Here is a 20,479-nt window from a genome sequence, read left to right as displayed (position 1 = left end):
CTCCTTTGGAATAGCTCATACTTTAAATCTGGGGGGGAAAAAGCATTTAAAAGTTCCGGAAGCATGGGGAAAACAAACAACAAATCAATTATTTAAGCTATCTTACATTTGCCAGAGGACCCTCGTCAATATTGCAGCTGGTCCAAGGGTTCCAGTTGGAATGAGGTGGTGACCATGGAACAACTTCCGTATGACTTTGTCTCTGCGATGGTTCAAAATGGGCCAACTTTCCAACATTAATCAGAACTGGATTACTGGGATCTTCAGGCTATAAATCCAAAAGCAAAGTGGGCAAAGAAAGATAAAAGTATTAAACAAGCAGGCCTGATGTTAAATACTGGAGCATCTGAACCACACACTCACCAAAGGCACAATCTCCAGAGAGAGTTCCCGTACAGTGTTTTGCAGCTGATTTTCTAAGTCAGAAGACAGCGACACCTCATAAGGTTCCACCTATTAAATGTTTAAAAACTACATGTTGATATACACAAAAAGTCAGACAACGGAAGCCAGAACTGCAGGCTCCCAGAGAGTACACTGAACCATCAAATAGATCCTAGTGAAAGAAGGCCAAAGAGTATCGTCAGTTCAAAATTCACATTCTTGAAACATTTTGACGACTTTTCACCCAACAAGAATCCGTAGAATATTTTTAAATATCTGAGTTTAATTTCAGAGGAAAACATTCCCGAACTTGTAACCTAATACCAAAAAAATGCTAACGTGCCAAAGAAGTGAAATAGCCAAGAATTGTACGTAACACAAAGATAAATCTTCAAGCTTCTAGAAAATTTATACTGAAAGAAGCATTTGTGACAAATCCTATTTCATTTAATACGCTATAAAACTAGTTTACTGCTCCACTCACATACACACAAAGTTCTACTTCTGATCGAAATCACTGGCCAGACCAGAAACAGTTGCTGGTCTAAAGAATCAAAATTATTATTAACTTGTAAGCTGTTAAATATTGAGAGCAAACTCTAACTCACTCATCTTTACAAGACAGTGCTTGTGTGTTATTAAAATGAAAGCAACAATTTGTGACCCTTCTACCAAACTCACCGATTCTCCTTCTTTTTTCTTTGTCTGTCCAGAATAAGGTTCTATGACACCAAGATGGTAGAGCTGTCTAACCAAGGAAAGGGCACAGGACTGTGCTGCCAGCTTTTTGTTTGATCCGTGCTCACGACTGAAAATCCCTGCAGCACACAAAGTTCAGAGCTGTAGTAGCTGATGAGGCAAACAGTTTCCACAGAAGATACTACTCTGAAATGGGCTTTGTGGTTGTTCACACAGGCCAGGTTTCAGGGAAAGAGTCTCAGATTTTGATAAATCCAGAGTTCCAACATCAAATCCAATGAGGGCCCGTCATTAGCTGACTCACACTAGCTGTGTAACGCTACTTACTGACTTCCTAGGGAACTCCTGTAAAGTTTTTTCTGCGTTCAGTGTCTAAGGAAGTATGATTATCCTATACCACACAGCAACATCGTACAAATTTCACAGCAAGCTCTACGTAAACAGGTATGGTATGGACAGCACGCCCATTGCCTGGGAACATATTAGACAACTGCATTTCTCAGATATGTGAAGAACAAGTAATCAAGACAGACAAAACCTGCCGTATCTCACAAGTGAGGAAAAAGATTAGTGGAAGCATGTAATGGAGAAGCAGCAGAACGCCACAAGCACAGCACACAGAAAAAAGATTTCACATCAGGAAACAAACATGAAGCTTCACCTCTGGAAGTGGCTCCAACACATAACTATAAAAGTCTGTACCCACGGGTATGACCTGTTCCTCTGTACCAACACCCATCTCTTGCTAAGGTAAAAAATAAATAGAAGCACTTACTTCTGCCCAGCTGCTTCACATAAATGTTCATTTCTGCAATGAAGCTCCTGTAAGAGAAAGAAAGAACGCAAAGGTACAATTACCTATAGCTGACACTGACACTGCAAAATTAGCCACTCTTTCCAATTTTTCTAGGCAAAGATCTCTGTGTCCTCAGTCAGAGACTCTCAACTCATCAATGGCCAAAGTAAAACATTACTGCGTTTAGTCCCTTTAACCCCAAGTTAGTAGGTAACAGACCTGCCATCAATAGAACCAGTAGATCTGTTAAGAAGAGTCCTGCAAATGCCACCGTTCAGCATTGAAATTTAAAACCGCATTATTAGGAAATATGCTCTGAGTTGTCTAAGTTTAAGGCAACAATTACAAAGCAGATAGCATGTTAATGTAACCCACATTATACTCATGTAACCCACTAATAGCCTGGGTTTATTAACTCAGGTGCAACACTTAATACAGCTACCCTGGTTTTTGCCACACATTTGGCCAGCTCAGAGCACAGACAAAACTAAACCAGGTCACTTTGTCAAAGACCATTAAACATATCTGCACAGAAGGAGACAGAATACTTGAATTTCCATGAAGCCCTTATTGCCATACTCTGGGAACAGCCTATAGTCAAAAGTAACTCTGCGCAGCAAATGTAATAGTTTGCCTAGTAGGCGTGCAACCAATTCATTTAAAGGTCAACTGGTATATTAGTTTAGGGTTAAAAAAATGAGAAAGACATATGTCAACAGAGGATGATGGAAACCAAGATCCATGTTTTGAAGAATCACAAACCTAAGCATGTATTTGCACAGATTGAAAATGAAAGCCAAATTCTTATAAGACAAGATTTAAACTGGCAAATGTGATTCAGGATATATGACTGGGCTTTATCAGACTGAGATCCTCTTTGAAAACTATGCCTTGGTACTTCCACAGCTGCAGGCAGAGCCTTGCATCTGTGTCGTTCATTTCTTGCTGTAAACAAACAAACAAAAAAAGGTTAAGTGAGGGATTTAAATTTCAAGTTAGAACTCCTTCCTGTACTACCAGTGAACTGACCTTCAGGCACAGTGGCTTCATGGGTCAAAGGCCACTGGCTTTCAGGGACACAACAGCCAACTAAGGCACCGATGACAGTATGTTTCTCAGCCAGGCCTACAGTCAGCATTCAATCTCATTCTCCTCCACCTAAGGGGAGAACAGCAACACCAGAAATCAGTTTGCAGCAGAATCCCATGTGATTGTTTAGTACAGCCTCAGCAGCCCGTGTGTGAACACGCGCAGATCTTTGGTGTCGCTCGCTGCTACCATCTTCAGCAGGAACACAAGGAGGCAAAGGCATCCCACGCTACCGATGGAATCCCAAAACAGAAAAGCCACATCCCATCCCTTAATATTTAGTTCATACTTTGTGTATTAGGAGAGCCATGTTTATATTTACAATTTATACCCTCCATCATAACTAAAATAAAGTTTCCGAATCCAAATTTTCCAGCTATTACTAAGTTCTTACACCATGTGACTACGATTAATTGACAACAAAAATACATTTCTCCTTTAAAAATCTCTGAAAGCAAGGCTGACATTTCTGTTATAAAGACTATAACGTTAAAAAAAAAATCAGATTGATAAGATACATGGCAACTGGTATTTCTTAAAAAAAAAAAAAAACCAAAACCAAACTATATTACTGTCCTCAAAACTCCAAAAACATCTGAAATTAGTCCTTTCCTGTTATACATACTAAAAGCATTAAATCCAATAGTTTGCCCTCTCTCAATGAACGCCTATCCGATCTGTTGCAACAGAGAGTTAGTTCCCCCTTCTGCCATTCCATCCAGGGCATTTCACACAAGCTTTCCTGGATGTAGTAAATACGAAACTCTGAAATGCTCTCTGGAAGAACAGTAAGTGGGCTGAGAAACATACTGTCATCTGTGGCCACCTCATTCTGCTCAAGATTATATGCATTTGAATACATGGGATTTAATGCTTTTTACCTGCAGAAGGCCTAACAAAATGAGCTGCACAAATAATCTGCAATACGGAATAAAAGAAGTGCTCCAGAACTACATCTACAACAAGCATATTTAAAATTCCTACTACTGCATGAACTAATTTTTTATGTTACTCATTTAAGGGAAAGAAATGTCCTTGCTTGAAAACATAAATAGAGATGAAAGTGACTTGAAAATAGGTTTTAAATGAGAATTTAGAACTTTCTGACACCAATCCACATATTTCAGATGTTCTAAATGCTTGTAAGACTTAACAACAAAAGAATACCAGAAGTCCTGCAAGTGAGACTCTCATGGAAGACTGTAATAAGAAAATTCACTTGTCTTTCTAAAAAAAAATAACTCTCATAGAAAACAAATTTATATAATGCAAAAAAACCCCAAAACGCAACAAGAATCCAGCAGCAGCAGCATGCCATTGTTTCCGACCACAAAACATACAATTATGTTTCAAAAGAAACAATACAATGTCCTGAAGTTTTGATGATTTGTAAAGACTATTCCAAACAGGGGTAAAAAATCAAAACCGTCAATTCTTTATGCACAATCTGTTATGTGTTATTTTCATTTGGGAGAAGCACATGTAAATTTTCTGATGGATTGGGCAGAAAGCCAAAAAAGAGTAATACCCCAGCTGGTTTCAACTGAAATTTAAGACCCTCAAAACCCCTCTGGGAAGATTCTCCCAAACAAAATTTACTCAAAATGTACAAAGGCAACTGCAGTCATACAAACAATTACCGCAAGCAGTTGAGCATGCTTTCCACTCAAACTGACGCCTCAACAGTTAGCTAGAGCACAGCAATCATTTTAAAAGCTGCACATCCACGAAAAACATCAGACAGAAATTTCTTCAGAGTCACTCAGATCTTGGCACTCCCCATTTCAAGATTTAGGGATGGTTGTTGGGCCTGGTAAAGAACATGGCTTTCTCAAACGGCACTATGGAGCACCACAAATAAGTGTAATTAGCCACTGTCACCGAAAATATTTCTAACCCTTCATACACATTAGGTGACTAAAACTGCCAAACCTGTTGTGATCAGGCCCCATTTCAGTGTATTTATATTCTTCCTGAATCTTCTCCTTTTGGAAAAACTGGTTCAGACGTGCCTTGGCATTTTCCAAGATCCAACCCCCGTGAAGATCGGCATTTAAGTCCACTTCTGACTCCGAGGTCTAATATTGAAAAAAAAGCATCATTTACTGGTTTCTAATAGATTTCGGTTTTAAACATTCTTATAAAAAGTCTTTGAAATAAATTGTCTAGATGCCATAAAACAATTAAAACATTACAGAAAATGCTGAAGAGTCCTCAGTATTTCCTTATTTTCACAACAAAATGTCTATACAAATAACTGGATATTCACAGTATCCAGAGTGATTTATTTTGTTCTTGGCTTAAACAAGTTACCTTTGTTAAAAGTCAGCAGGTAAATCTGCAGCTTAAGTTAAAACCAACAGCAAAATATCAAATGAAAACTGCAAGTTTGATTATAAATGCTAATAACAAATGAAAGGGAGTGAAAGATACCTATTTAAGAATGAAAGTGAAGGAGAATTACATAGAATGACTTACTGCCTGCACTTCTTGCTCCTCTCTCTTTGAATAGTAATCTTTCAAATTTGCACCCCGATCCCACTGAGCTCCACGACTGCCAGAGTTTCCAGGTGCTGCAGCTGGGCCATTGCCTACCACGTGGGGAAAAAAAACCAAAACAAAACCAAAATAACTCTCCCCCAAAACATGTTCTTAGCAATGGAGAGGTATTGCCTGGCAATCTCAACAGGACATGACCAGTCGCTCAGATCTCATTCAGTCATTCACACCTCTGCCTCAAAACTACAATGCCTGCTAACTGTCTTCTGTCTGCAGAATTATGCTCTCTGGGAGAAAAAACCCACCCAAATCTACATGCATATATTACATTTGCATACATGTAAATTACAGTTTTCACAGTCTTACCTATTTCAGCCTCTATAATCAAATGTGGAGGAAGAGGTCCACCCAGAGTAGAACTGGAACCAGTAACATCTCCAGCTGCTTCATGTCCATCAGGAGCATCACCAGCTGCTGGCTAGGAAAGAGAATGAAGGGAAATATCAGCACATTCGTACACAATAAGTCTTTTTACTATTTAGCTAGAAAACTGTTCAGGCAGTTTAAGGAGATCATGCATCATTGTGCAATGGTTTCCCCCAGCAGTAATCCCCAATGGTAACACCCTTTTAAAAACTGAAAGGAATACAATTGCTGAATATTTGGCTTTTTGTGGGTGTTCTGTAACAAGATTTCCAACCAACAAGTAGTCCTGACTTGCTGAAGTTCAGCAATTATAAAATCAACTGTTTCAGCACCCAGGATAAAATAACAGATACCAGTCCCTATCATATATCCAAGGAAACTCAAATATACTTTATGAACACACAAAAAAATCACTGTAAGAATACACTAATGCCCTTCGGAAGTGACAAAATTATGGTTAATCATTACAATTTGAATTCTTCCCATTTTGAGATGTGTAGGTTTAGCTAACCGATCACACCACCTCTCCTTTATTCAAGATACAGAACACACTATCCCTTTTTAGGATCTAGCTATGCAACACATTGCACTGCCGTGTAACTAACCGGTACATCAGAAACAATACAGGTCCTGTTATCATTAGGCTTCACCTAGGCTAACGAGGCAGCGACACTGCTTCCACTGATGAAACTATCTATCTTATGCAGATAAATCCTTAATGAGGCGCTAGAAAAAGACTCTTTCAACGCATAACACGTAGCTTCGCACTTTATTTACTGTTCTCTAAAATTGCTGTAAAAATAGAGCTACCTTCCTCCTCAGCTTTTATGTGATAGTCATTGCTGATGCTTGCATAGTTCATACAACATCATAAAAAGCAGTGATTCTATTATACATGAGGAGCTAAGGCAGAAAGCATTTACGGTTTAAAAAAAGCCAAATTTTCAATGTCTGGTTTGAGATATGATTTTTTTTTTTAAAGTACATAGTATTATATATCATAACATGCATTTAAAACAATTCCCAGTGTCAGGTGTGAGTATTCAGCACAGTATTCAAGTCTGGCTGCACCTTACAGGGACTCTGAATTCTCTCCAGCCTCATCAGTTACGCAGACCAACACGCAGCTGTTTTTACCGGATCAGCCTACAACATTCCTTGTATATATTCCAGGTTTCCAGCACTGCAAGCGAAAGTCCTGCACCTTCAGACTTCTTCACTGCACACAGGTGCCAGACTGAGCTGCAGGGAACAAATGCAACCGGATGCACAGCACTGCAATTAAAGATTAGCCTTTGGTAAGGAGAAAGAGCAGCTTACTCCAAACGCAGGAATTTCATCTCTCTTCATTTCATTCACCCGAATCAAGTAATTGACAAAGTCTCGAGCGGCGTTGCTCTGCGCATCTTTCTTGTTAGTGGAATTGCCCATGCCGATGTAGTTAAAGCCTTCCACGCGAACCTGCAAATAAAAATACAGATCTGTGGCACGTACAAGTGAAAGTGTCTTGAAAACCAATAATACTGAAACACCAAATATCAGTTGCTAATAAATGCAGGAGAAATGTTATTACTAAGTATTGTTACATATCATTATACACATATATATATTTCTGTAGGTTTTGAATGTATACTTTATACCTGTTAAAGAAAACACCCACAGTCCATTCTCAGAGAGCATGAGTGTTTCCCAAAACCTTGTTGAAGAAAACGAATCCGTGTAGGAAGGGATACTACCAACACACAGCAGCAAACTCTGCCCAGGTTCACTTTCCTCAACCTTAATTCCAAACCCTCAGACATCAAGGACAGGAGTGAGCTTGTGTGTCCTCTACAGTCGCTCCATGTTATTACAGGTAACAAGATGCAATGTATTTCATAAACTTAGAGGCAAGCTTTAGAAGAGCAACTTTATATCCTGCTAGCTTGCCTGACAGGCTGCTACAAAACTTCATCACAGGAAATTTACTGAAAATTCAGACTAACCAGATATTTTACACCTGCTTTTCTGCACCCTCATCTTCTTTCCTTTTCTTTTTTCACATTTACAGTCAGCAACTCCATTTCATTTCAGCTTCACTTGGATAGAGCGCTTACGCATTTCTGATTTCTACTCTTCACTGTGCTGACTATGTAAACAGCTTTTTACTATAGCTAGTTGTTGTTCTTAAAAAAAAAAAGTAAGCAGACTTGCATATAACATTCCAGCTAGCCTAAACCAGAGTTTTGCACAACATTGCTAATGCTAGACTGCATTTGTCCTTCCGTGCTGAATCACACTGGTGGCCAACACCCATTTTCTCATCAAACACCATACTTTTGTTAGTATTCTGCTTAACGCGTTCCAAATAATGAGCTTCCGCTTTCCGCACAGATTATCAGTCTACCAGGACAACAGTACCACCAACCAAACAGTAACCGTACTGGATTCACAACCATCGCACCAGACTGTGAAAATCAGTAAAAAAGAATGTTTTAGTGAGATCTATCCGTTCATCTGTTAAGTTTCTACGGATGCTCACGGGGCATCAACATACAAAACAGAGAATGGCTCAACAACATAACTGTCCGTACAACCACTTCATCCGAGCAATGCTCAATCTCGCTTGCAACACCTTTAAAGTTGGTTTAATGTCACTGTGCTTCTCAGTTTTGTTATGGGTGGGGAAGACGAATGGAGGAGGAAGGGTAATGACAAATTCAAGGTGTTTAGTGCAAATCCGTGGCATCGCTTACAAACTAGCCCGTTCTGCACGTGGCCTCGCACTTCGCGTCAGCTCCTCAGAACCGACCTGCGCCCACAGCTCCCTGCTGGCACACCCACAGCAACAGAGCAAGACTGTAACAGCACACAGACTGGCAGCCAATCCAACAGGAATTTTTTTAATACATCTCGATTCAAGTTCAGCGGCCGATCAAAGTTCTTACAAAGGTGACGCGGGGTACCCCTCGCTGACAGTTTTAACAGCGAGAAGGGTCAGACAGGCGGTGCAGACGCACGCATCGCTCTTGGGAACACCGATCCCTTTTTCTTGAGAGCTTTGTGCCAGGCTGCGCTACTCTCACAGACCCACCGAGTGCCGCCACGCACAACAACCCTGGAGGCTTTGTCCGCGAAGCGGCCGAGCCTTCCGCCACCGGGGCCCCCCCAAGCGCCCCTTTCGCCCCCGGCAGACCCCAGACCCCCCCGGCAGGCCCCAGACCCCCCGCCCTCCCCGGGGGCTCCGGCGAGGCGGTCGGGCCCGCACCTCGCAGAGGAAGGTCTGCCGGCTCCGGCCGCCGCCGGCGCGGATCTCGTAGGCCGGCGTCACCCTCCTCTTCCCGCACCAGGCGTACAGGTAGTTCTTCACGTCCCCCATGGCTCCGGCCGGGGTAGGAAGGGGGGTACCGGGGGCGGGAGGCAGCGGCCGGGCCGCGGCTCGCCCGCTCCTCCCGGCGCCGGCCTAGCGGCGGGCAGCACCGCCTTCCCGCCCCTCACGGCGGCGACCGCGCATGCGCGGGGACGGCGGCCGCGGCGGGACACAGCGGGGCCGGGCCAAGCGGTGGGGGCTGCCCCGCGCCCCCGTTACCGGCGCCCACCCCCGCCCCCCGCCCAAGGCGGGAGCAGCCAGCGATCAGATTTACCTTAACAAGGGCCTGGCAAAGCCATCCCCGTGCCCTTGCAAGGGGCCCCGCAGGCCTGGGCTGCTCCTGTCCCACCCGCGGTGCAGAGAGCCTCTGCGTGCACCCACGGGCAGTGCCCGGCGCCATTTCACCCCCTTCCCCTCAAAGAAGAGCCTTCCTCAAGTTCTTACAAATTCAAGGGGGGGAAAGGAAGCCTTTATTACCGTGTATTCCTTGTTCGGTGGTTACACAGTGAGAGGAAGTTAGAATTTTCCATGCTCTTGCGTTACGAAAAGTTAGCAACGTGCCTCTCCACGTTTCCCCCTCTCGCTTCCCTCCTTCCAAGCATCCCCTGCGATCATTTTTGCTGTAGTGGGCACGGGACCTCACATTTGGCAGCTACACATACTACCAGACAGTAAGAGCTCAAGCTGGTGGAGAGGGACACGTCCAGGGTGCAGAAGAGGGCCTTCCAATCTGGCAGCAGATGACTTTCTAACATGTAAGACAGTATTCTGCATTGCAATATAGAGATGTACAGCTCAATTCTGCCTTCACTTTTGTTGCATGGGAAAAGATGGAGAAATATCTGCTCATTAGAGAACCAAAAGTTTTCTGTTACAAAAGTTTTTTTTTTAAATTTTGCATTAAGTGGAGGTGCACAAAGACAGTGAGATCAGACAAAAATGGGATTTTACATACACAGTCAGTGTCCCAATGACTTTGTGACAAACAGTAAAATACCCATCTGAGCAACTAGACGGTGTAATACCAATGTTTAAAAACACACTGTAGTGCTGGAGATACTTATGAAGGGAGAGGACAAAACATGATCTAGCTGGAGAAAGGGTAAAGACAGATCTTCCTCCTTTCTAGACAAAAGGAGTCAGGATCCTTCAACTAGGGAAAATTTGCTTTAATTTTCTTATTAAAAGATACCAGCTAGTCCTGGGATGTGCAGCGCTCCAGGGGAGCAGAGTAAAGTGACACAAAAAGGCGGCTACACGTGTGCCAACGAGGCCAGCCCTAACAGGAAGGGGCTCATTGACAATTCCCTGAAAGAAATCACAGCCCGTCACGTGGGGAACGTGCCAAGTGACAGTGAATCTCAGAAAAGGAGCCTCCACTTCCAGATCAACATGGAAGTGAACATCAGTCGCCATCAGGCCACGCAATGCTATCCAGCTTGGCTTTGGCCTTGACGATGAACTCCTCGGAGGCATCAACGAGCGGAAGCCGCGGAGGTCCCATGGGAATGCCAGAAACAAAAGTCATTACAGCTTTAGTCTGCGCAACACCAAAACCTGGGTGGACAAAAGCAAAATCAGGTCATTTACAGCTCATTTTGCTTAAAGCAGTCTCTATACAGGTGTCCATAAAAGCAGCAGCCTAGAGTTCCTGTGTAATCTGGCATAAACCGGGCTTGAAGCACTTCTGAGAAGTGAGAACAGTGTAACAAAGAAGAGATGTTCATACTTGCAGACAGGAAAGACATTACAGTAAAAATTACGCCTACATATTACATTTATTTACATATTATACCATCGTTTCCCTCTTAAAGATAGCAAGCAGAGTATTTTCTTAGACATGCGCTTTACAAACGACTACATCAGTTTTACAGATAACCAGGGCTGTGCGTGTCTTCCTTTTTCCTTGCCAAAAATGTATTGCCACGCAACCCTGACAATAGAAAAGATGTTGCGAGTCCTCTATAGGTAAACCAAGCAAAAATAGGGCTACTTCAAATTTACCTTCGCTGGTAGGCTGAGCTATCCCAGCCAATTCGTCATCCCAGCAACCCGATCCTTGCAACCTCATAGCTATCCCCCAATGCACTCACATAAAATAAAGCCCTGGGAGTAGTAACATCCTGCCGACATGTGACAGTGACATGGGGTACCAGCTTAAACCACCATGGGAAACTTCAGGAGGCCTCTCTGTCCATAGCTCAAGTCTCCTTATGTACCTCTGGAAATTCAGTGTTTCCCTCTTTACTTACAAGGCTAAGTAATTATGCATTTCCTCTGACTTTTAACCCAAGAAATACAACTAAGCACTACAGCTCAGCTAGATTCATTGGGGCTTGCATATGTACAGCAAAAACACAGTGAACAGTTCTCTTCATTAAGTGAAAACCATGAAATGTCCGATTCTGTCTCCCTACACTACTCTGATTTGGTTGGTTTTAATTGTTTTTTATATTAAAACTTGGTTTTGTTTCTAAAAATCCATTTTAAAATGCTTTGGCCTTGTACAGCTTTGAACAGAGTTACTCTTAAATTATAGCAAGGCAGGAGAGACAAGTATCAGAGCTGTTTTTCTACTGGAGCACCACCATTTCAGAAAAGTAACTCTCTAGAAACAAAGCTAGAAATGAGCTTTTAGAGACAGAACAAAAAAAAACAAAACACCCAACCCACAGAAAGACTCAGGATAAGAAAAAAAGTAAATCACAAAGTCATAGCTTTAAAGCAGTGAGATTTCACAGGAGAAGGAAGGAAGTGAGAATGGAATCTGTCAGGGATGCTTGGTCAGCTCCCTTTGTTGAGCTCCCAGCTGCTACTAACTCGGGAAACAGCACACACAATGTTTTCTCACTGCAAAATCTTTCAGGAAGGAAGTTCTGAGGGTACAGCAACGTGAGAGCTTCTGGAGCACCAATTCTGCATTTTTAGATATAATAAGGGAAACAGGCAGTGTAGGACTTACCTAGTTTGATGACAAAGTTGAGAAATTCCCCAGTGAGAAACTAGAAAAGACAAACAGTAGTTTATTAACTCCTTCAAATTTTAAGATGAAAAAGCATCTAGAGCTATTACGACATTTACATCTTATACAATTGTTGCAGAGCTTTGAGAAAAGCCCTTGGCCACCTGGCCACTCTATGAGAAATACTAATTGAATTCCATTGGAATAGGGGAGGGAGGGATGGATATAAGAAAACGGTAACTCCCTCTCAGACTATCACTCATGTTCAAGCTGTCCCTCACTGCAAGCAGTCTGAAAACACTGGTAAGTCTCATATCGGCTCTAAAGGTTTACAAATCTGAATATCCACTGTCTAGTGAAGAGATTTCCCAGAGCAGATCATCTTTCAGACGTCTTTTAGACTTTCATCCTGCAGTCACTTCTATTTTAAGGCAAAAGAAGGATGCCTCAAATGTCCCATAAAAACATTGGGTATAGATTGTATGCTGATTGCTCAGAACTCCTCACAAATCTTTAAGCTGCCCAAGACCAAGAGGGGTCAAGGCAGAGCTGCTTTGGGACAGCTTTCTGCCCTACATCATGTAAGGTTATCATCAGAATATTCCCAGCCCAGGGGCTTGGCCATTGTGCGCTTGTTCAAGGAAAAAGGTCAGGCCATTGCTCACTCTGCATAGATGAGATTAGAGAGTTGAAGGGTAAGTAAGGCAGATCTTCATTAAAAGTTAGTAAGGACTGGTCAAAAAGGTGAGGAGAGATGAATAACAAGCAGGAGTGTTGGCACTGAAAGAAGTTTGCTTTAATAAAGCTACCTCAGGGTATGAGTGACAAAACCACATGGAAAACAGCCCCAGTAAAGCTAGAGGAGAAAGAAGGCTGCTCCTAGTGGGGACAGTAAAGACACTGTACCTGATACTTCCGTGCTAACGCAAGGTCTGGCTTTGCAAAGGCTTGCAACATCAGATTGGTTTTTCGGCCCAAATAGTTATATGTACTGCCAAAAAAAAAAAAAAAATCAGACCAAAAATAGAATCAGTAAATGCAAAGGGGGAGCTTAGAACCACTGAAACAAAAGATATAGCTACAGGCTTTCTCTGTTGACATTATAAGAATGCCATCATTATGACAGAGATTCATGCAATCTATGTGTGGTTTATACTGTCAAGCATCTGAAGTATGCCAAGCCCTACGGAAGAGTTTAGAGAGCAGATTTCTCTTCCCAGTTCTTTCCAAATGGAACCGCTTTTCAAAATTGAAAATAAAAAGAAACAGTTAGACAATACAGAAAGTCAATCACTTAATTTTCCAGCTGCTTGTTCTTTTAATGGATCATCTACTCAAGAACACAGATATCACACAGTAATTCATCTAAGCAGCCTGGTATGAGGGGCAGAAGACAAATCAGAAATAATAGTCAGCAGGGCCCTTTTCCTCACGGGCTTTTCATGTGAACTAAGGTAAACGATTTTAACCTCTTTGGGTTTTGGTTCCTTACCCATGTAACAAAGATAAAAAGGATTCCCTACTTCAAAAAGTTGCCGTGAGGATAAAGAAATATGTTGAAACCTTTGGGTCAGCTTACAGACCGCAGCAATAATCACCCAAACTAACATACTCCAAAATCCCAGATTATATGACTGTCCCATCACTAGCACTGGAGCTGGCTTGTCTGACTGCTTGTTACTGTACAGCCTTACCCGGCAAAATCTGGAATCGCTGTGACAGAAGACAGTTAGAGAAATACTGTGTAGATAGTGGAAGATAAAACAATAAGGTGTGTGTATCAAGGGGAAGGAGTCCAAGCCATACTGACCTTCCAACTGCTCCATCTGCCCCTATTGCCAGTGCACTCAACAGTTGCTAGTTTGGGGTGGGGGGAGAAAAAAAAACCATTTTTACTTCACATAACAAAATAAAAAAAAAAAAAGGGGTGGTGGGAAGGAGCAGCAAAACTACCTGGCACTGAATGTCCAGGGTTACTTTTTTCCCCCAAGGCTGAAGCAAGAGAATGCCATAGAAGATATAATTTTTAAGAGGAGCCTCTTACCTCATCCACCCCATAAAGAAATGCAAACTGTTCTCTCTCATTCTTGTTTATACACTGTGCAAGGTCCAAGAGGTCCGTGTCGCTGAACTTCACGCCCTGGAAGGTGGGGATCCGCTCTTTTATTCCATCCAGCAACCCTTCAACACGAACTGTGCAGAACAGCAATCTCACATGAAGAAACACACCCCTATTCTGGGAGATTTCCCTGTCCCCAAGGGGGAGACTTACTAAAAGTAAGTTGTTCACTTTTGGCCTAAGCCTAGTAAACTATATAGCTCTAAAACAACCAGTAAGACAACTTCAGTGTGATTATTTCCCAGAGTTATACAAAAGACACCTTTCTGCCCTCGTTGAAGCACTCCTTTTACCAGATCAGAAGGGAAAAACCCTGGATGAGTGAAAGTTTAGGAATGAACTGGCAACAACATATTTAAGAATAAATATAAATTCATACATCCAGATACACCACATAACCTGCTGTCTAGAGCAAGTAACCCAAGATCTGTATGCTATTGCTCATTCCTCTGCTAAATAGTAAGACTTGAGAAGCACTGTGGTTTCACACGTAATTTACTAGCAAACGTGACTATGCAGTCAGTGTACGCCAAGAGAGATGGTGGTAACTATCTTGCGAAGAATCGGGATTCAACTACGGTTATCCAAAGCAATTGCCTATCCTGGTCCACGCCAGTTGCAAAGCCATGGTCAGCATCACCTCCTCTGTCCCAGTTGTTCAGTACTCCTAAGCCGTGACTTTTTTCCCAATGAAGAGGAATTAAATTTATTTTCCAGTCTTGGATTCACCTCCCATTTTCGGAAAGGATCCTTTCCACTACAGCTTGCATGTGCCGGGAGCAGAGGCCACAAACCTGCTTTGGGCTGGTAGGCTAATCACACCAGCCGCTGGGATTACTCAGGTTGCTGTGAGCCTGTGGGCTCGGGAAGAGCTGACTAAGCAGTACTTACTCTTCACACCCGTCAGAGGAGGAATGTGATAGTAATAAAATGGAACCGCAGGGGCTTCAGACGCAACCTTCTGTAAGAAAGCAATCAGCTCATCTGGAAGAAAACAAGCAAGTACCCCCATAAGAGAGGGAAACTATCCGTAGTGAAAGACAGTTCAGATTCACAGCAGTCAGGGCATGTGGAGAGGCAATCTACAGCTTGCATACCATACACAGCGAGTCATATGAAAACCTTAAATGTAACAAAACTCAGTGGAAGACCTTAGGGAAGGCAAAGACGATATTTATTTTAAATCAAACCGATTTCAGTAACTCGCACTCATTCGCACAGATGAAACTCGTATGCTCTCGCACGCAAAACTGCAAGACCTGTGTGCCCAAGTGGTCTCACCAGGATCACTTGTGCGCTACACAGAGGACAAGGGATCAAGTTCACATTCACCTCCCTGAGATACTGCTTGATGGTGACAATGAACAGGTTTTTGGACAACTTTTTTGTATTGTTTTAGGAATCAAAGAGGTATTATGGTTGACGTTCTTCCTGAGAATCTTGTTCACTGCATCCTTCATAAATCTTAGGCGATCTTCCCGTTGGCATAGCAGGAAGAGCAGTGGGCTGAAACCTCACTGCCATCCTGCTACTATCAGCGAGGGTCTTCTGCTGATCTTTGTGCTGTGCCTCTGTGCTTACCAGTTTGATTGCCACTGACTGTGTCCTTGGCTGTCAATACCAGCCATTCTGGCAATCCCCTCCGGTTTCTTCTGGTGCTTTCATATGAACATTTCCATTCGTAATTCATTCAGACGAATTTTAACATTTCTGTTACGAACCCTCCACTTCATGTGGTTCTTTTATGTTATGCTCATGATATTAAAAGCAAAACACTCTATTTGTAAGTTCTGAGGTAACCTTAGGTGCACAGAACCAAACCTGATCACCTCAGAGGCATGCCTGTGTATCAGCAGTTTATCAACTTGGTCAGTGTCCAGCAAGGGTCAGCATGGAACCAGCTGCTTCCTAGTGTGGCCCAGATCAAGCGTGAACTCCATACTATCTATTCAGAAGACAGACTAGTTAACTACTCTTTCCATGAGCAACTCTTCTTTTCACAAGCTAACAAAATACATCCCAAAAGACGTCCTTCCCACTTCTTACTGGGAGAATTCTGGTAGCTCCCATCTTTAAAAAATGCTTCTTCTAGGTTTTGCTTTTGCATGGCACCAGACATGACAGGTGTGCAAACATTATCACCAGAATATTTTCCGAAGAAAGAAGATGGCATTAATCCTTTATCTATGATAAAGGTTTGGAGGGCAATATGAAAGGCCCCAGCAGGTGGCAATCCAATCTACTCACCTTTGTTTGTGGGTTTGAAGAAGAAGGGGGCTATTACAGCAATACCACTAGCACCTATGGCTGCTGCGTGTCTTGCCTATAAAAGAGAGAATGGAAGGTACCTGAAGGTACATCTGCTTTATATTTATTACACACATAGTGAAAAGGAATCATATCATATACACACCAGCTCCTGGGACTCTGGCAGACTTAGTGCTCCCACATGAATGATCACGTGATCCAATCTGCACAAGAACAAATGCAGAAGGTTTGGGGAGGTTTCAGAGATGGTGAAAAATACCAGTCTGCCAAAATGACTCACTTCAGACCAAGGAGCCACAGAACAAGGACTTCACTGAGCTAGATTAAACCTAAAAGGGATTTGCACCTGCGTTGACCTGACAAGCAGACACACAGGGAAAATGCCGACAGTGGCAAGCAGCTGGTTGTGGAAAAAAGAAAACACATTTGCAAATATGAATTGTGTGTGACTCTTTGCTGTCAGATTTGCAAGGCTCTCAGGAGGGACAAATCTTAGCATTTTATCAGGAAGTGAAAATTAAGACATTAAGGACTTAAGGGGAAGCTGGGAAAAGGAAAGAATATCAAAGCGTATCTTTGCATTCTAAGCCTATTGCTCTGCAGAGCTACCAGAAGAGTTCAACCTCCCAACAGCACCTTTGACTGCTTGTCTGCTCCTGCCAAGGGAATCTCCCAGTTTCCAGTCCGTCAGTCCCAATTCTGTGTTTCTCCTTTATATCCATACAGACTGTGAGCCTTCACACCAATTTATTTCTGCTCACTATCCTTCTCACCCAAAATACCTCCTCCTCTCCACACCCTCTGACATAGCAACTACGGAGAAGGCAGCAGTGATGCAAGACTATGACAGGTATGAGAGAGAGAGAGTGGACCTGCAATTAGATACACAGCTGGAGATCTGGGTTGAATTCCTTCTTCTGCCACCAACTTTGCACCTTTAGGGAAGCACTTAAGCCCTTTACACCTCATCTTCCCCGTAACAAATAATTTAATTAATATATTAAAAGGTTCAGAAATGCTAACAGGGCATAAATTGGCAGATTGCTCTTTACTTTTATTCATTCTCAGGAATAAGCAAAGGGCACAGCCCTTTTTTTCCCCCAGAGCCCTTTTTTGTCCCCCTACCCCTCAGTGTATCAAAGAAAAGGACTCTTACAAGCTCTCTAAGCAGCGGGAAGGGACACCAGCTAACCGGCAGTGGCAAAAATGCAGACTTAAGATAAAGGAGCTGGGGAACAAAGCCCGACAACAAAATACTCCAAAAAACACCAAACCATCAGCAGATGTGGCTCTGCAATCAGGCCTGCCTATATCATAACACAAGATCTGGAATCCCCTGCTCCCTCTCAGCTACTCACTTGTCTTTTCCTTGGCACACCCATTCTTCCGCCAACTGCTTCCTCTCCTGGATGTTAAGGGACAGTCCTTCTCCTGTTGTGCCATTCACTGTTTCAACACAACACACTTGCTGAGGCCTGGCCTACATGCGTTGGTTCTACTGAAGACAAGAACTGACACTTTTGATGAAATATTTTCCCCCCAGCTCATTTTAAGATAGCAATGATCCGCACCAGCATCTGCATGGGGATCGCAGTGTTATCACCACTAAATGCTTGTGTCGGAAACCCGGGTGTTTCAGCAGCAGCAGCGGTGGGAGGGAAGAGGCAGAATCAGCTGCTGAAACCGGGAAACTGCCGCCCAGCACCTCCTCCCCGGCAGACGCTACCTCCTTCTCCCAGCAGCGAGTCAGGCTATGGCAAGTGCACAAAGGGACGCCCAGCCAGCCAGCCACAGTGATTGCCTGTCCTCCACCCCAAGGAAACAGCCTGACCTCAAATGTGGTGTCTCTGTCGGGAGTGGAACCACGTGTCCTACCTAGGCTAAAGCCCCCCTGGAAAACAATGAGATGTCAGTATGTTCAGTCACAAACAACAGATTAAACTGGGATAGCTGGAGTCACTGCCACGCTCCGCTTTTTGTCTTGGCATTCTTTCCACTCAAGTTTTGAACCAAAATCTTATCACTGACTTCAGCTTGCTTAACTATGCCAGGCTGTGAACGAAAGCGGTTTAGCAGATGCTGTATTCTCTATCCAGCCATCCCTCCTGCCCCCGCAGCAGTCCCCGAGACGGAGGCACAGCAGAGAGAGATGGGAGCAGTGACCACCTCGGTATCACCCAGTGCACCACAGGTCTCCTAAAGAAGCCCATTTGGCTTTGATGAGCCCATTGAATTCCCTGGACTCCTGAGCTGATGTTTTTTAATCGGATGATTGTATCTTGCCCAGGGAAAGGGGAGAGTCATTCAGTTGAGTCTTCTCTGCCAAGACAGCATTATCCATTCATCTCTGGCAATGTCACTGTATGAAGGCAATGCTTATTTCATCCCACACAGAAATGGGGTGTAGGCAAAAGCAGATGCCCTAAGTATCACTTACACTCTCTCCACTGGTGAATATAAATGTCTAGGACGATCCCACATCCACAGTCCCTCCCACTACAGCTCTTATCAGGCAGGATATCATAGGGTTGCCATCTGGGCAAAAGGGGTGTAACACAGTTTCTGTCAAAAAAAAATGCACTTACCAAAAACGTTCTTCACGTTCTGCTCGCTTACCAGATAATCCACATATTGACGAATCACTGAAAGGTTAATTTGTCTGAAATGAAAGGAACCGCAGCAACCTTAGGAGCTTCAGCAATCATAATTCTCCACCCAGATATCTTAAACTTAGAGATTAAGAAAACAAAAAAAGACATGTATTTTTGAGGCCTTGCATTTGTACACATACAAATTACCCCAAGGTATGATACCCTCAGCATGTGTTTAACATTTCAGGTAACAGTTCAGTTCTGAATTCTTTCTTCTTCAGGACTTCCTCCCGACAAGTACTTCACTGTTCCAACCTTTTATCTCAATTGGTAATTATTGCAGGCTTGTCACAGCAAAGGACTACTTTGGGGAGACATGAGAGAACAAACCTTTTTGACTGTTGAGGGAAACAGGAGTCCTCTTGAGAGCACAAAGATATTTGTGCAAATGCTGGCAAATAGTTAAACTATACTTGTCACTGCTGGACACAGACCGTGAAATGGCATCTGTTGGATGTGACTTTGACCTCTTTCTCTCACTGAAGGATGAGGAAAGCAACAGACTTCCCTGACAAACAGGGGGAATTGAATTCTAGGTTTATCTTCTCTGCAGGACAAACTTACTTTGTTTATCAGTGTATAATATTTCACTGTTGTTTTCATTTGTCAAACATACAGACCAACCCTATAGTCTGGAAGTCAATTCTGGGACCTTAACTGGGTTCACACGTCACCCAAAATTTCATAGCTGCTTTCACAGAACATATCTTACAAGGGCCAGGCATTCCAGGCAGCAAACCCAGATCACTCTCCAAATACCATGTTGCAATAAATTTGAGTAGTAATAAAAAATTAAATTGGAAATAAGTTTCCTTTAAAGCAAGAAACAAAGCAGTGACTGCAATGCAAATGAGTTCCCTGACTGAGACAGTACCATGCTTTACAGCACGTTTCAAAAGTAAAGGCTCACTTCCAGAGGACTGTACTAGCAAATCTCCACCGTCTCCCTCAGAAACGCATACAGATCTTGACACATCCCCCATCAGAGAAGCTCAGGGTCCTTTGCTGACTCCAAACAAATTTGTCTTGCAACATCAAGATGCAGCAGGGAGGACATCTGTTTACCATCACTGCTTTGAGGAAGGCTGAATTTCAACTTTCGATTTGATGTTATTTTCAGAACTGTGTAGTCCTTGCAATATTTTCTTCTGCTTTAGACTAATTCCATGCACACAAATATACATGTGAATGCATGCATGAGTTAGCTAGGGTACAGAAAAGTCTAAAAGGACATCAG

At 43.0% G+C, this 20,479-nt stretch overlaps 2 protein-coding genes across 12 annotated transcripts in view; both read right to left on the bottom strand.

Moving 5' to 3' along the window:
• DHX9 (DExH-box helicase 9) overlaps positions 1–9,376 on the bottom strand; it is a 28,106-nt gene extending 18,730 nt beyond the window's left edge. Inside the window, exons 1-9 of one of the 2 annotated variants that reach the window (XM_075156924.1) lie at positions 9,141–9,376; positions 7,214–7,354; positions 5,834–5,945; positions 5,447–5,559; positions 4,901–5,046; positions 1,859–1,905; positions 1,066–1,202; positions 364–453; positions 107–268 (exon numbers count right to left, since the gene is read on the bottom strand). In XM_075156924.1, the coding sequence (XP_075013025.1) occupies positions 107–268; positions 364–453; positions 1,066–1,202; positions 1,859–1,905; positions 4,901–5,046; positions 5,447–5,559; positions 5,834–5,945; positions 7,214–7,354; positions 9,141–9,251 (1,059 nt within the window). In that variant the 5' untranslated portion in view covers positions 9,252–9,376. Of the gene's footprint in view, positions 1–106; positions 269–363; positions 454–1,065; positions 1,203–1,858; positions 1,906–2,908; positions 2,999–4,900; positions 5,047–5,446; positions 5,560–5,833; positions 5,946–7,213; positions 7,355–9,140 lie in introns of those variants that run through there. The other variant, XM_075156925.1, reaches the window with a different exon arrangement.
• NPL (N-acetylneuraminate pyruvate lyase) overlaps positions 7,242–20,479 on the bottom strand; it is a 38,605-nt gene continuing 25,367 nt past the window's right edge. For 6 of the 10 annotated variants that reach the window (XM_075156934.1, XM_075156930.1, XM_075156932.1 and 3 more), the window contains 10 exons: positions 19,177–19,250; positions 17,950–18,037; positions 16,737–16,794; positions 16,571–16,646; positions 15,215–15,307; positions 14,249–14,397; positions 14,015–14,061; positions 13,111–13,195; positions 12,205–12,244; positions 9,628–10,799 (listed from right to left, as the gene is read on the bottom strand). In XM_075156934.1, the coding sequence (XP_075013035.1) occupies positions 10,648–10,799; positions 12,205–12,244; positions 13,111–13,195; positions 14,015–14,061; positions 14,249–14,397; positions 15,215–15,307; positions 16,571–16,646; positions 16,737–16,794; positions 17,950–18,037; positions 19,177–19,250 (862 nt within the window). In that variant the 3' untranslated portion in view covers positions 9,628–10,647. Of the gene's footprint in view, positions 7,355–9,626; positions 10,800–12,204; positions 12,245–13,110; positions 13,196–14,014; positions 14,062–14,248; positions 14,398–15,214; positions 15,308–16,570; positions 16,647–16,736; positions 16,795–17,949; positions 18,038–19,176; positions 19,251–20,479 lie in introns of those variants that run through there. The other 4 variants (XM_075156935.1, XM_075156926.1, XM_075156927.1 and 1 more) reach the window with 2 other exon arrangements.

The sequence above is a fragment of the Calonectris borealis genome, chromosome 8 (genome assembly GCF_964195595.1).
Source record: "Calonectris borealis chromosome 8, bCalBor7.hap1.2, whole genome shotgun sequence".
Classification (NCBI taxonomy): domain Eukaryota; kingdom Metazoa; phylum Chordata; class Aves; order Procellariiformes; family Procellariidae; genus Calonectris; species Calonectris borealis.
The sequence above is the reverse complement of the archived record's forward strand: the minus strand, read 5'-3'. Positions and strand labels throughout refer to the sequence as shown.